We start from the raw sequence: 13,783 nt of genomic DNA on the forward strand, positions 1-13,783 counted from the left end.
AACCTTTTTTGCCCCATAAAGACATCAGTTTTTATTAATGTCATCTCAAACTTTGCAGTTGTATATTTCAACAGTATGTTTATTGAAATACATCAAAAAAAATTGCTTCATTTGCAGTTTCAGCTGCAGTATTTGTGCAAATAATTTCACTGAAATTAGCTGAACGTTAACCATTGTTAAATTTCTCTCTCTCTCTCTCTCTCTCTCTCTCTCTCTCACACACACACACACACACACACACACAGACTATTTCTCACACCTGGTTTGAAATGCCTCTAACCGATTTTTAGTCAGCCTGGAGAAAGTTATTCTGTAAAAGCAGACTTGTGGTTCTCAACTGTCATTCCTGCCTCTGAAAAACACTTCCACTTCTCCTTTTCGACGTAACTGTGTGTGTATGTGTGTGTACTAAGCCCTTAAATTTGTTTGTTTCATTTTTAAATGACCTCATTCCAAATGCTTTTCCTCACACTCGAGAAGGAAATAGCATTTTTTAAATCATGAACAATAGAAAACACACATTTTACACACACACACACACACACACACACACACACACACACACAGTGAAACTGAAAGTAGTGTGACTTTGTACATCACTTATTTCAAATGCAAGAGGAAAGCTGTAAATGAACCATCATGGTATGTTCACTAGAACAATTCCAGTTATTGTGTTCAGTTGATGTTGTGTACACTCATTACCAAATCAAAACACAAAATGAACAGCAAACCAAAATCTTTAAATCTCTCTCTCTCTGTCCTTGTTGTTGGCTGTCTCTCTCTCTCTCTCTCTCTCTCTCTCTGTGCCTTTGTAGTCCAATCAAATGGAGCATTTGGACTGTCCCTTGCTTGCACTGAACATCGTGCCTTGGTGAGTTAATGCTTCCCAAAAACACAGTATGTAAGTATGTAGATGATTTTACCTCAAATCAGCCATTAAAAATCCTAATTAGACTTAATTCAAGTCAATGGTACACTGTAAGGAGCTCAGCCCAAATGTGCTGTCCACTCAAAATTCACTCATCAACTTCTTTGGTCATGAGTTTTGAGGTCATGAGAGATTGACAGTATGAAAAGACATGATGTGACACTTACTGGTGGTCAATTTAGTGCCACTGTGACCAAAACAATCAACAACGAAGGTGTGTCAGTGTGAGAAATGTGCATGAGGGTCTAAAATCCATTAATATATGGGTGATAAAGGATGACTCCAGGCTAGTGAGACAACTACAAATATAGTTGTGGTGATGGAGAAATGTACCTTCAACATGTTAGTAGACAGAGAAATCTCCTTATTGCCTCAAGTTCACTTTGAAGAATGGACATTCCATGTTGTCAACTTTTACCCAACTTAAATGTGACCTAACCCCTATTATTCACTTTGATCACAGGGATTGATGTAAGTAGAATGCAATAATTTGCTTTAAACTTAAAAACTATCTCTGGAATATGTGAACACACATTTCTAAAGTACCTAAAATTCCTGAAATTGCTCTGATTTTCTGTCAATTTTAATTATTTATATCGCACTTATATCTATCTATCTAGAATACCTTTATGGTCACTGCACAATGAAATTTAGTTCATTTATCTTTTAACAATGGACATTGTTACAAAGCAGCTTTACAGAAATGCAGATATAGATTTAGACTTGTAATTTACATCTATCAGGAAGTAATCTGATCCTTTTTTTTTCAATCTAGTCACCAAAAACAGGTCAATTATGTACTTTCTGATCATTTATGAATGCCATCACCTTTTCTTCATCTGCGCTGACAAATGATTTCAACAATGGAAACTTCCTGGAACTTCTTATGATGGCACAAGTGACTCCATTGACAAGCAGTAGTCTCTTAACTGTTCTGTGTATACTTGCATTATTTATGTATTCCTTCATCCAGAAGACTTTGCCACTAAAGATCTTGTCTGTAATCAGCAAAATTTACTTTCAAGCCTCTGTTATACTAGTGCATCTCAAAAAATTAGAATACCATGAAAAAGTTCCTTTTTTTCATAATTTAATTCAAAAAGGTAAACTTTCATATATTCTATATTTATTACATGTAAAGTGAAATATTTAAAGCCTTTTTTTGTTTTCATTTTGATTATTATGGCTTATAGCTCATGAAAATCAGAAATCCAGCATCTCAAATTATTAGAATATTCCCTAAAATCAATGAAAAAAAGGATTTCCAATACAGAAATGTCCAACTTCTGAAAAGTATATTCATTTATACACTCAATCCTTGGTTGGGGATCCTTTACCATGAATTACTGTATCAATGCGGTGTGGCATGGAGGTGATCAGTCTGTGGCACTGCTGAAGTGTTATTGAAGCCCAGGTTGCTTTGATAGTGGCCTTCAGCGTATCTGTATTTTTGGGTCGGGTGTTTTTCATCTTCCTCTTGACAATACCTCATAGATTCTCTATGGGGTTCAGGTCCGGCAAGTTGGCTGGCCAATCAAACACAGTAATATCATGGTCAGCAAACCATTTGGTAGTAGTTTTGGCACTGTGGGTAGGTGCTAAGTCCTGCTGGAAAAGGAAATCAGCATCTCCAAAAAGCTCGTCAGCAGATGGAAGCATGAAGTGCTCTAAAATCTCCTGGTAGATGGCTGTGTTGACTTTGGACTTGATAAAATACAGTGGACCAACACCAGCAGATGACATGGCAGCCCAAATCATCACAGACTGTGGAAACTTCACACTGGGCTTCAAACACCTTGGATTCTGTGCCTCTCCACTCTTCCTCCAGACTCTAGAACCGTGATTTCCAAATTAAATGCAAAATGTACTTTCATCTGAAAAGAGGACTTTGGACCACTGAGCAACAGTCCATTTCTTTCTCTCCTTAGCCCAGATAAGACACTTCTGACATTGTCTCTGGCTCAGGAGTAGCTTGATATTAGGAATGTGAAAGTTGTATCCCCTTTCTTGAAGATGTCTGTTCGTGTTGGGTCTTGATACACTGACACCAGCCTCAGTCCACTCCTTGTGAAGCTCTCCCAAGTTCTTGAATCAACTTTTCTTGACAATCCTCTCAAGACTGCGGCCATCCCTGTTGCTTGTGCACCTTTTCCAGCCACCCTTTTCAGCAATGACCTTTTGTGGCTTACCTTCCTTGTAGAGGGCATCAGTGATCATCTTCTGGACAACAGTCAAGTCAGCAGTCTTCCCCATGATTGTGGTTGTGTGTACTGAACTAGACCGAGAGATACACTGTGTTCATACTGTTTTACTCAAACTCAAAATGAAATATTCTAATATTTTGAGATGGGTTTTTTTATGTTTTTGTACTGTATGCCATACTGATTAAAATTAAAATAGAAAAATGCTTGAAACATTTTAGTTTATGTGTAATGAGTCTATAATATATAACATTTTCACTTTGTTAAATAACTGATGGAAAATATTGAACTTTTTCACAATATTCTAATTTTTTGAGATGCACTAGTATATGGTGAGAACTTTGGGGATCAGAGATACTTTAACCCTTAGTTCTGATCTTCAGTGCCAGTATGTTTTTCCCTGCCTTGCCGCACTCATCAGTAGGGTGCCTGGTACATAAAGGAGTGAAAACAATGGAGAATTTTTGTAAACCTCAGAAGACAAATCTCTGATGTCTGTGCCAGTGGATTTTACGTTGGGTGGCATGGATTTTGATTTGGCAGCATCGCCTTATCCAGTGGAAACCTCTGGAACAGAAGTATGCACATCTAATCTGTGTTCCTGCTAACTGGTTGTTGTCATCAACACATCTTATGGGCAAGCCCTCAATTCTGTGGCAAAAGAGGAGTGGATCATTGCAACATCCAGACAATGCACTACGCTCTGCTATCAACAACAAACTCCATGTCTGTAAAAATGACACGGATTAATGCAAGGTTGATCTCAGATAAAATCTCTCTTTTAAATTAATTTTTCACCTCACAGGGATTGGACTTTTCATTTTTAACTGAGACCTGAAAGCTTAAACATCACATATTTCCACCAGAATGGATAAAGAATCCATCTCTGTAGCACTCACCACCTCATCCTTTGGGCCATGTATATCCCATGGCATTCACATGTTATAACAGCCATTCTTTTCTGTCATTTTTTTATTTTAAAACCTAGACAGCCTGAGCAAAGTGAGAATCTACTTTATTTACTTGATTTTCATATCACACCATTCTTCTTCTCATAATGTTGATCTTTCCTAACTGTAATGGCTTATTTTCAAAGTTGTGTTTGTCTCAACAGTCACTATGAATTTAGATGTAAAAACCTCTTCTTCAAAAGACCATCCAAGAAAATGTGAATTTAAATTTGTACCTTTAAACAGTGGGGGTACACAAAAATGATGGTTAGAAGTCAGGCAGGAAGTAACTAGGCAGGGAGATAAATAGGCAGGGAGGAAGGCAGGGTGTGGTAGGCCAAACAAAGAATATAATCCAAACTCTAACAGACTTCGATAATCCAAAGCATTGATATTGAAACAAATGATTAATGAAGACTTGCATGTAAGGGTAATTAAAAAGGGTACAAACTTAAATAGAAACCAAAATATCCATCCATCATCTGTAGCCACCTATCCTGTTCTACAGGGTCACAGGCAAGCTGGAGCCTATCCCAGCTGACTATGGGCGAATGGCAGGGTACACCCTGGACAAGTCGCCAGGTTAAAGCAGGGCTGATACATAGAGACAAACAACCATTCACACTCACACCTACGGTCAATTTAGAGTTACCAATTAACCTAACCTGCATGTCTTTGGACTGTGGGGGAAATCGGAGCACCCGGAGAAAACCCACGCAGACACGGGAGAACATGCAAACTCCACACAGAAAGGACCTCGCCGGCCACTGGGCTCGAACCCAGGACCTTCTTGCTGTGAGGCAACAGTGCTAAACACTACACCACCATGCCGCCCCAAAATATCCAAAAAAGTCTAAATAATCTAAATAGCTGTAAAGAACTATGTCTTTCATATCTTCCTAGTTTCTTTGTTTCAGCTAGTTGTCAAAGGTGAGAGGCCATCTTATCTTTAATTGCTTTCCACACACCATCAAATTAAGAGTACCAACACAATAAAAGACCATAAAATACAATAAAAATATTTCAACAGTGTTCCTTAGCACATGATTGATTTAATCAAATTTAGTATTCCTCTAATACATTGAAATAACTTAATTTAGTTCAAACTTTAAAAAAAACAAAAGGCTCCTATACCAACACACTTTCCTAAATACAAATTTGCTTCAATACCTTAGTGAGCCCAGTGAGCAGCTGGAGTCAATTTAACATGGTATTTTTGGAAGTTCAGCTTTGTAACATAAAATATAAACTACCCAGATCTCTCACCCACATTTTTAGAGTCTCCCACCCTCTTTTTCATTTCCTCATTCACTGCTTACACTACACAGTCACTCCACAATCACCAGAAAATGTGGGCAGTTAAATAGATGAAGGTTAAGCACCCAACAGTGGCAACTTGTTAGTACTGATAATGTCAACTGATGCTGATTTTTCACCTATAACTGATTTTAAAATTGTGATAGCAGATAGGGAGCAGTCACAATGCTACAATAAACATCAAGCGCATGAACCTGGACTACCCAAATACCGTGAAAGTGAAAGTGAGAAGTTGATGATCTGGACAGTGTGTACAGATTAACTGCTAAACACCAGTAGTCATTAATTGTTGGCATATTGTTGAAAATTAGTTAATAGACAGAATTAGAATTTGTTGATGTGACAATCATTTGACAGACTATTGAGGGTTGTTCAGGACTTGCTAAATGAAGTTCTACCAAATTTCCAAAGAAACCATTTGATCTCTGGAGGGTCTTCTGTCTCTTTCTCCTTTCTGTAAACAGGAGGGACCCTTAGAACACACAACACAGAGAAACCTAAAGGTAGAGTGCTACAACATCAGCATTTACTGTGTGTGTGTGTGTGTGTGTGTGTGTGTGTGTGTGTGTGTGTAGGTGTGTAGTCCTCATGTGCAGCAGGAGTGTGAAGGGTTTAATTATTTGCATGGTGAGTGTGTGGAGCTAAATGTTTCTCTCACACGCTCTCACACCTACAAACCTGTTTTCCCAGGTACCTGTTCTATTGTATATTATTAATTAATAAATTATATAATTATTGTTTGTGTTAGTTTTATGTGTAGTAAACGTGTGTGTGTGTGTGTGTGTGTGTGTGTATGTGTGTGTGTTAGAATGTCATGTGATTCCTCCACTCGATGCAGTGATTCTGTTTGATGACTCTCAGAGTATTACAACTGAAGATTTCGACAAAATGATAAATTTCATCAAAGATGTAATCAGATCATTCACCAACCCACGAGCACAGGTGTGTGTGTGTGTGTGTGTGTGTGTTGTAGGTGGCGGTAGCGAAGTTTTCTCAAGTTTCACTCCATGTGTGTGTGTTAGGTGGCTGTAGCAAAGTTCTCCTCTCGAGCCTCTGCAGTATTTCAGTTTGAGAATTTTGCTGCAGATCGAAATGCAGATCATCTGATGTCAGGAATCACGCACAGTAAAGGAAACACACACACACCTTCAGCCATACGTTTTGTACTGTAAGTACACACACACACACACACACACACACACACACACACACACACACACACACACACACACACAGCCATACTCTGTGTGTGTCTATGTATGTGCAAACTGTGTGTAAATACACACACACACACACACTAGGGGTGGCACGGTTCACAAAAGTCGCGGTTCGGTACGTATTGCGGTTTGAGGTCTGCGGTTCGGTACGTATTGCGTTTTTTTTTTTTTTTAAATCTTAAGTACTCTGTATTTGGGCATATAGCCTACTATTTACCTTAAGTAAACATAGTTTAGGATACAGCATTTAAGAGAGGTTAAAATTATAGTTACAATGAAATAATCATGCACAAACTGAGTTTGAGTTGACAGGGTTAGGGTTTGAGATGCAGCCTGTTTCCTTGTATGAGGTGACCTCTTCACGAATTGTGTCTGGCAAAGACTTTGTGCTTCTTGGTTCTGTTGTAAAAAAATCAGCAAAAACTGTTGCCATGGCAGATTTTTTGGGGGGAGGAGAGGTCCCTGACGGCCTGGATTCCGCTCCTGTGGATGAACTGCCTGGCTCGGCTTCACTGTGTTGTTGTTGACCCTGGAAAGCATCAGAATAGACATTTGGGAAATGTTAATGACATGAAGGACTCATGACAGTGACACAATACATGCTCTACATGGCAGTGGTGAATACAAAAAAAAAGAAACAAAAACCAAAAAAAAACCCAAAGGCATAAAAAGATGAAAGATGAAAAGCAGTTCATTACTGAAAAATAATATTTAGGCCTATTTTAGCGATACAACAGAAAATCACAATAGCCTACCTGCTTCTCAATGTCCACAATGTCATTGGTGAGATCATCCCAGATTTTCTGAACACAGGCGTCATCCAGATAAGGCAGGGTCTTGAATCTTGGATCCAGTACTGTAGCTCTGTGCAGATAAGCCTGAATACTAGGATCACTGTATCTGCATTGAAGATCGTTAGAGATGGCTGCCTTTGCTTCTTTGATGGTGGAGCTGTCTTCTGCACTTGATGCCATTGTTTTCAGTACCATCCTCTGCAGTGGCATAATCATTGAAACTGAAGGGGATGTTTCTGTACTCATAAGGGTGGTCACATTCTTCAGAGGTTTAAGGACATCAATGAGGTCCTCTGCCAGCTTTGTTTCATTGTCGTTTAACAACGACATGTCCTTGGTTTTTTTCTTCATGTCTTTGTCCATCACAGCTGAATAGATGGCAGCCTGTTGCTCCACATAACGCTCCAGCATATCATATGTAGAGTTCCAACGAGTTGGCACATCATGAATTAGTTTGTGGTCTGGCAATGTCAGCATTTCCTGCTTGGATTTTAGGATGAAGGCTGCTGTAGTGCTCCGGTGAAAAAACGTTACCACCTTTCTAACCCTCGCCAGCAGTCGGGATATTTGGGCAATCGAGATTGCACTCTTGGCAGCCAGGTTAACGGTGTGCGCGAAACAGGCGATTTGTGGCCCAAGTCCCTCTGTCAAGCCTATCGCATTCACAATATTTTTCGCGTTGTCTGTTGTGACCGGAATAGTGCAGTTGGCCCTCTCCAGCTTCCATTCATCCACTACCTCCTTTAGCTTTTCGGAGAGAAACTCGCTGGTATGGCTCTCATAAATCGGGCGCGTTTGCAACACGCAGCTTCGCAATTCCCATTGGGAAGTAATGTGATGAGCAGTCACAGTGAGATAACTGTCGGTGGACCTGGAAGTCCATCCATCGGTCGTGAGAGCTATGTGGCAGGTGTCGGATAATTCCTTGACTATTTCCTCCCTTGTCTGTTCGTACAAGTTAGGAATGACATTGGTGCCAAAGTGCCGACGAGAGGGTATACTATATCGCGGCTCCAGTACCTGTATAACGTTCCTGAAGCCCTCGCCCTCAACCACGTTGTAGGGCTGCATGTCTTTTGCTATAAACATGCCAATGGCTTTCGTTATGGATTTTGCCTTCGTGGGGTCCAAAGGCAGAGTCTGTTTGAATGCCGCAGTGATCTGAGTTTGCGTTTTGGCAGGCTCTCTCCTCACCTCCTCTGATACACTCGTGTGATGTCTCTTTAGATGTGCAGACATATTTGAAGTATTCCCACGAGTGTACGGCATTCGTACTTTACAAAGCTTGCATATTGTGACGTTTTTGTCAATTGATTTTTTGCCGGCGTCATCGCATGTAATGGGAAAACCAAAATGTTCCCACACACCTGATTTGAATGCCGCGAGGGCATCCTCTATGTACGACGACCTGCCTTCTCCACTCCCACTTGCCATTTTTGCACTTGCCATCCACACTCCGCTGTCACTTCAATTCTTTCGCGCAGGGGTGATAGCGTTCCGGCGCCGCGCCGGATTTCCGGCGTACCGCGGCGCCGGAAAAAAAAAAAATCTAGTTCGCCCATTATCCTGTGTCATTTTGAGATGCGCAGATAGACAGTAAAGGGAATTCCGAATTCCCTTTACTGTCTATCTGCGCATCTCAGAATGACACAGGATAATGGGCGAACTAGATTTTTTTTTTTCCGGCGCCGCGGTACGCCGGAAATCTGGCGCGGCACCAGAACGCTATCACCCCTGTTCGCGCGAAAGAGAACCACGTGGTTTCATACGGGCATTCGGCTTTTTTTTTTTGGCGAACGTCTTAAATAGGGGTACCGCGGTTTATACGCGTATTGCACCGCAACAGGCGTATCGTACGGTTCGGTTTTTTTCCCATAACCGTGCCAAGCCTAACACACACACACACACACACCTTCAGCCATATACTTCATACTGTGACTAAACACATGACATACTGATCCAGATGAAGTCTGTCCTTCATTTGTTTATTTATTTTTTTATTTTTCTTATATTGGGGGGGTGTTAGACCAAAAAATTTTTTCTACCCCATCCAAAATATGGAGATGATCTATCTAAGTGGAAATGCCAATATTTGGCCAACTGAAAAATGCTAACCCCCCTGTACATACCCTCTGAAGTTAATAACCCCTCCAAATAGTCAAAAACTGCCTCTTTCACTAATATAAGCATTCCTTAACGGAAATAACTCTTAAATATAACATCAAAAATCACAGTAATAACATTTATTTCTCACAAAAAGAGTTGTTAGAAATCCTCATTTTGTCTCTGTTTACGGGTGTGAATCAGAGTAACAAATTCTCCATAAAGTTTCAAGATATGCTTCTTTATGTCTGGTGTGGATGGTGTATAAGTTACAAAATAACCAGGGCTCTTGAACAAGTTCTGCCAGCAACTGAGCAGCAGCATCCCTGGATCTCTGTGCTTGACCAGCACGCTTCGGCCGCAGCAGATAGAGCATATTCTGAATGATGTCCTTCCCTGTTGGAAGCATCCCAGAAGGGAACTCAGCCTGCTCTATGTACTCTACTACACCTAGTATCTTCTTAGCTTTTGACCGTGTTGCAACAGAAGCCATTATTTACCTGCAAGAATACAAATAATGACTATTTAATACATTGGGAGATATAATTCAAATATGAATCATTTGTGCATACTGGTTCTTAAAACTAAATTAGTAACCTTAAGTAATGATCCTCTGTGCTTAAAAATAGTTCATATTTGAGGTTTTACTGAAGAGTGTGACATTCATCAATAACTTTAAAACTTGCTGAAAAAGAGCAGAATTACCATATGTTTAATTTACTTGAATGTAAGGTTACTTACCACTAAGCTTATTACCTTAAAATAACGATCATCTGCACTGAAAATGTTGTAGTTGTACCTAGTGGCATACCTGAAGAGGTTCGCATTCATCGATAACTTTAAAACAAATTTTAAAAAAAGCAGCATTCTAATTTCAAACAGCACTGTAATGTATTTTGTCATATTGTAAGAATGGAAACTTTCAGAGGGTATGTACAGGGGGGTTAGCAAGGTTCAATTTAATAAAATTTGACATTTTCCCACATAGATGGACCATCTCCATATTTCTAGGGGGATAAAACATGGAAAAGTCAAAATTCTTAAAATAACAACCCCCCACTTATATCCATCCATATCTCTCTCAGCATCACTCAACTACATCTCTCCATATCTCCATCTCTCACATTCATCTCTTTCTGCCCCTCTATTTTTGGTTCTTTTAGAGAGGAAATGTTCCAGGAGAAAGTTGGAATGAGAAACAACTCTCAGAAGCTGCTGGTTGTGGTCACAGATGGAAAATCCAATGATCAAAATGACAATTTCAGCTCTGTGATCGCTCTGGCCAATGAGAGAGGAGTGACCCGATTCGCCATTGGGGTAAAACCCTAACTGCTCTTTCACCTGCACTCTCTCTCTCTCTCTTTCTCTCTCTCTCTGACTTACCTGTCTCCCTCTCAGGTGGGTAAGGAGTATTCTCGAGAGGAATTGGAACAGATTGCTACGAAACCTCGTTATGTGTTCGAGACTCCAAGTTTCAGTTCTCTTTCCTCTATTGTCTCACAGCTCACTGAGAGGATCTTCAGCATTGAAGGTAACACACACACACACACACACACACACACACACACACACACACACACACACACAAATAAATATAATAAAAATACATCCTGTGTGTAGGTACAAACTTGGGGAACTCAAGTTCTATCCAGCTTGAACTCTCTCAGGGAGGATTCAGTGTTGCACTTTCTGAGGTCAGGAACCAGTTCTCACTCACTCACTCACTCACTCACTCACTCACTCACACACACACACACACACACACACACACACACACACACACACACATTTCCGACTTTAATAATTTTTAGGCCACACTGTCAAGCCTTTTCAATTACATAATTTGGGTTACACCCTGTATTTCTGAATTTGGGCTTTTTCCCATCGTGATACAGGGTAATTTGGGCTTTTCTGCATGCGCAAAGTGCTGTTTTCCCAGCGCTCTGTGTTTAAACCCGCTGCTGCTTTTTTAGCTACAAAGTTATCAATAAATAAAGAAATCCATGAATGTTATTTTTACCTTTATTGCAAAATGTCTACAGCATAAATCCCTCTTGATGTACATGTATATGACAAAAATAATTAGAATACAGTTAGTATTTAAAATGTGTGTTGGGGCCTGAGGAGAGCCTGGAGGAAAGGAGCCTGTGAATGAAAAAGCAAGTTCTGCACTGTTGCCATCAAAGAGACAAACGTGTAGCAGACCTGTGACACAAAAGGTTTTTCAGTCACATCACAAGAATTGGCAGCGCAATTCACAGTCTGTAGTCAGGTAAAAGACCTTAGTTTAAATGAAAGGCCAGTGTCTAAGACTATCATCAACAAGAGGACCAAGCTACAAGTCACTGATTCCACCCACACTTACACAACTGTGTGTATTTAAGATGCAAGCTGTATCTTAAATGCACGCAGTTGTGTCCTGAATAGCTCTCTTTTATTCAGTCTTTTACCTGATTTAAATCATATGACACTAGGTGTCAGAGTGATATTGCAGTTGAGGTCAGATAATGTGGGATATAGAGCTATTTTTAGGTTTTTAAATGATACAGGAATTATTAGAATTTAGCACAATAGGGGAGTAAACGTTCTGGTTCACGCTCCAGTCCAGAAGGTGGCAATAATGCACCTAAAAGCTGTTTGCCAACCGCCATAAAACAATCTGAAAGAAGAAGAAAGAAGCTTTACCTAATGTGGAAATCCTGCTCTGGTCACTGGTACGCAAGTCTCGCTCCTCCACAAAATCATGGCGTGCCGATTGCCATTGATGGAGAATTCGTGCTCTGCGTGAGGCTTACAGCTAGTTCGATGAACCCGGAACAACATGGGAATGGTGTGGATTTCTTGTCAATTATGAGAAATACATGCTAATTCTCGCTAATTTCAGTGTTTTTAAAGAAGAAAGTCAAGACATTGGGCTTTATGCAGCTAAGTTTATTTAAACAACATTTTTTTTTTACTTTTGGTAGCATATTTTGGGTGCTTGACCTTAATTTGGGCGCCTATGCTGTTATCCATCGCAGGTTTCATGTAATTGAAAGGCCTGACTGTTAACAATGAAAATAAATTAATCAGTGGAATAAATGTGCAAAATTAAAACTCACTCTGTCATCCATCGACCCATGATCTATCCCACTTATCCATCAGGGTCACAGGTGAGCTGGAGCCAATCCCAGCTGACTCTGTGTGAGGGGCAGGGTTCACCCTGGGTGGGTCACCAATCTATCACAGGGTCACATAGAGACCAACAACCATTACACTCAGCCCTCTGGGGGGGTTTAGAGTAGCCAGTTGACAGAATCCACATGTCTTTGGACTGTGAGAGGAAACAGGAGACCCGGAGGAGGAAGCTCACACAGACATCATGAGAGACCATGAAAACTCCACACAGAGAGACCCTAGTCAGCCGTGAGGCTTGAACCCAGAACCTTCTTGCTGTAAGGTGACAGTAATAATTACTGCACCACCGTGCTGCCCTCTGTCATATTTCACTAGTTCAGGACATAGTGCACTTGTGTAGACGAGTTGGTGGCTTAGTTGAAGTCTCGGAGACAGCAGTGGAGGAAATCATGTATAGCTTAACGTTGGATGGTGGTTGTGATGTCTTTAGTAGAGTTTGGGAGATTTTAATGCCATATTCAACTGCTGCCATAGTAGTGTCTGAAAACATATCTGGATTGGCCTCTATAAACCAACATGTGCTGCTGATCTGACTAAACTAGTTGACTGGGATCTCCTGTGATCTTGCCCAGTTGTCTCTACACTTCACTGTGAGCTCATTATACTGGCTCTAACTCATGAAGGCTACATTCTGTGCATAGAGTTGCATATCTCTGCTGTCTATCAAATTAATAATCTGTTGTTGTTTTTTCATTTAGTAAACTTGTATATTTACTTCATTTGTTTGGGGGGGGTCATTTTTAAATAAATGTTCTCCAACATTATGAAAAATGTTCTAATGTCAGAATATATATTACTTTAAAGGAGCCATTCCAAATCTGAATACAAAAAGAGATACAACTATTTTGAGCACTAAACAGATACAAATACAGATGTGTGTGTTATACCCTTCTATTTTGTGTGTGTGTGTGTGTGTGTGTGTGTGTAGGAGGTGAGTGTGTTTGGTGCAGTGGGAGCATTCTCCTGGTCAGGTGGTTTGGAAGAGAAAATTCCAGAACTGAATGCTTCATTCATCAATGCATCAACTGTGGAAGACATGGACAACTCCTACCTGGGTAATAAACCATCCATTCATTTGTTTACTCATTCATCCCTT

General features: G+C 40.2%; 1 protein-coding gene across 4 annotated transcripts in view; it reads left to right on the forward strand.

The window, feature by feature from the left end:
* Positions 1-13,783, forward strand: part of LOC132875762 (integrin alpha-X-like) — a 52,452-nt gene that overhangs the window by 12,755 nt on the left and 25,914 nt on the right. Inside the window, exons 4-11 of one of the 4 annotated variants that reach the window (XM_060912796.1) lie at positions 816-871; positions 5,972-6,086; positions 6,205-6,338; positions 6,419-6,564; positions 10,674-10,827; positions 10,909-11,041; positions 11,131-11,204; positions 13,616-13,742. In XM_060912796.1, the coding sequence (XP_060768779.1) occupies positions 816-871; positions 5,972-6,086; positions 6,205-6,338; positions 6,419-6,564; positions 10,674-10,827; positions 10,909-11,041; positions 11,131-11,204; positions 13,616-13,742 (939 nt within the window). Of the gene's footprint in view, positions 1-815; positions 872-5,860; positions 5,900-5,971; positions 6,087-6,204; positions 6,339-6,369; positions 6,565-10,673; positions 10,828-10,908; positions 11,042-11,130; positions 11,205-13,615; positions 13,743-13,783 lie in introns of those variants that run through there. The other 3 variants (XM_060912797.1, XM_060912798.1, XM_060912799.1) reach the window with 3 other exon arrangements.

This window comes from Neoarius graeffei, chromosome 28 (assembly GCF_027579695.1).
Source record: "Neoarius graeffei isolate fNeoGra1 chromosome 28, fNeoGra1.pri, whole genome shotgun sequence".
Classification (NCBI taxonomy): Eukaryota; Metazoa; Chordata; class Actinopteri; order Siluriformes; family Ariidae; genus Neoarius; species Neoarius graeffei.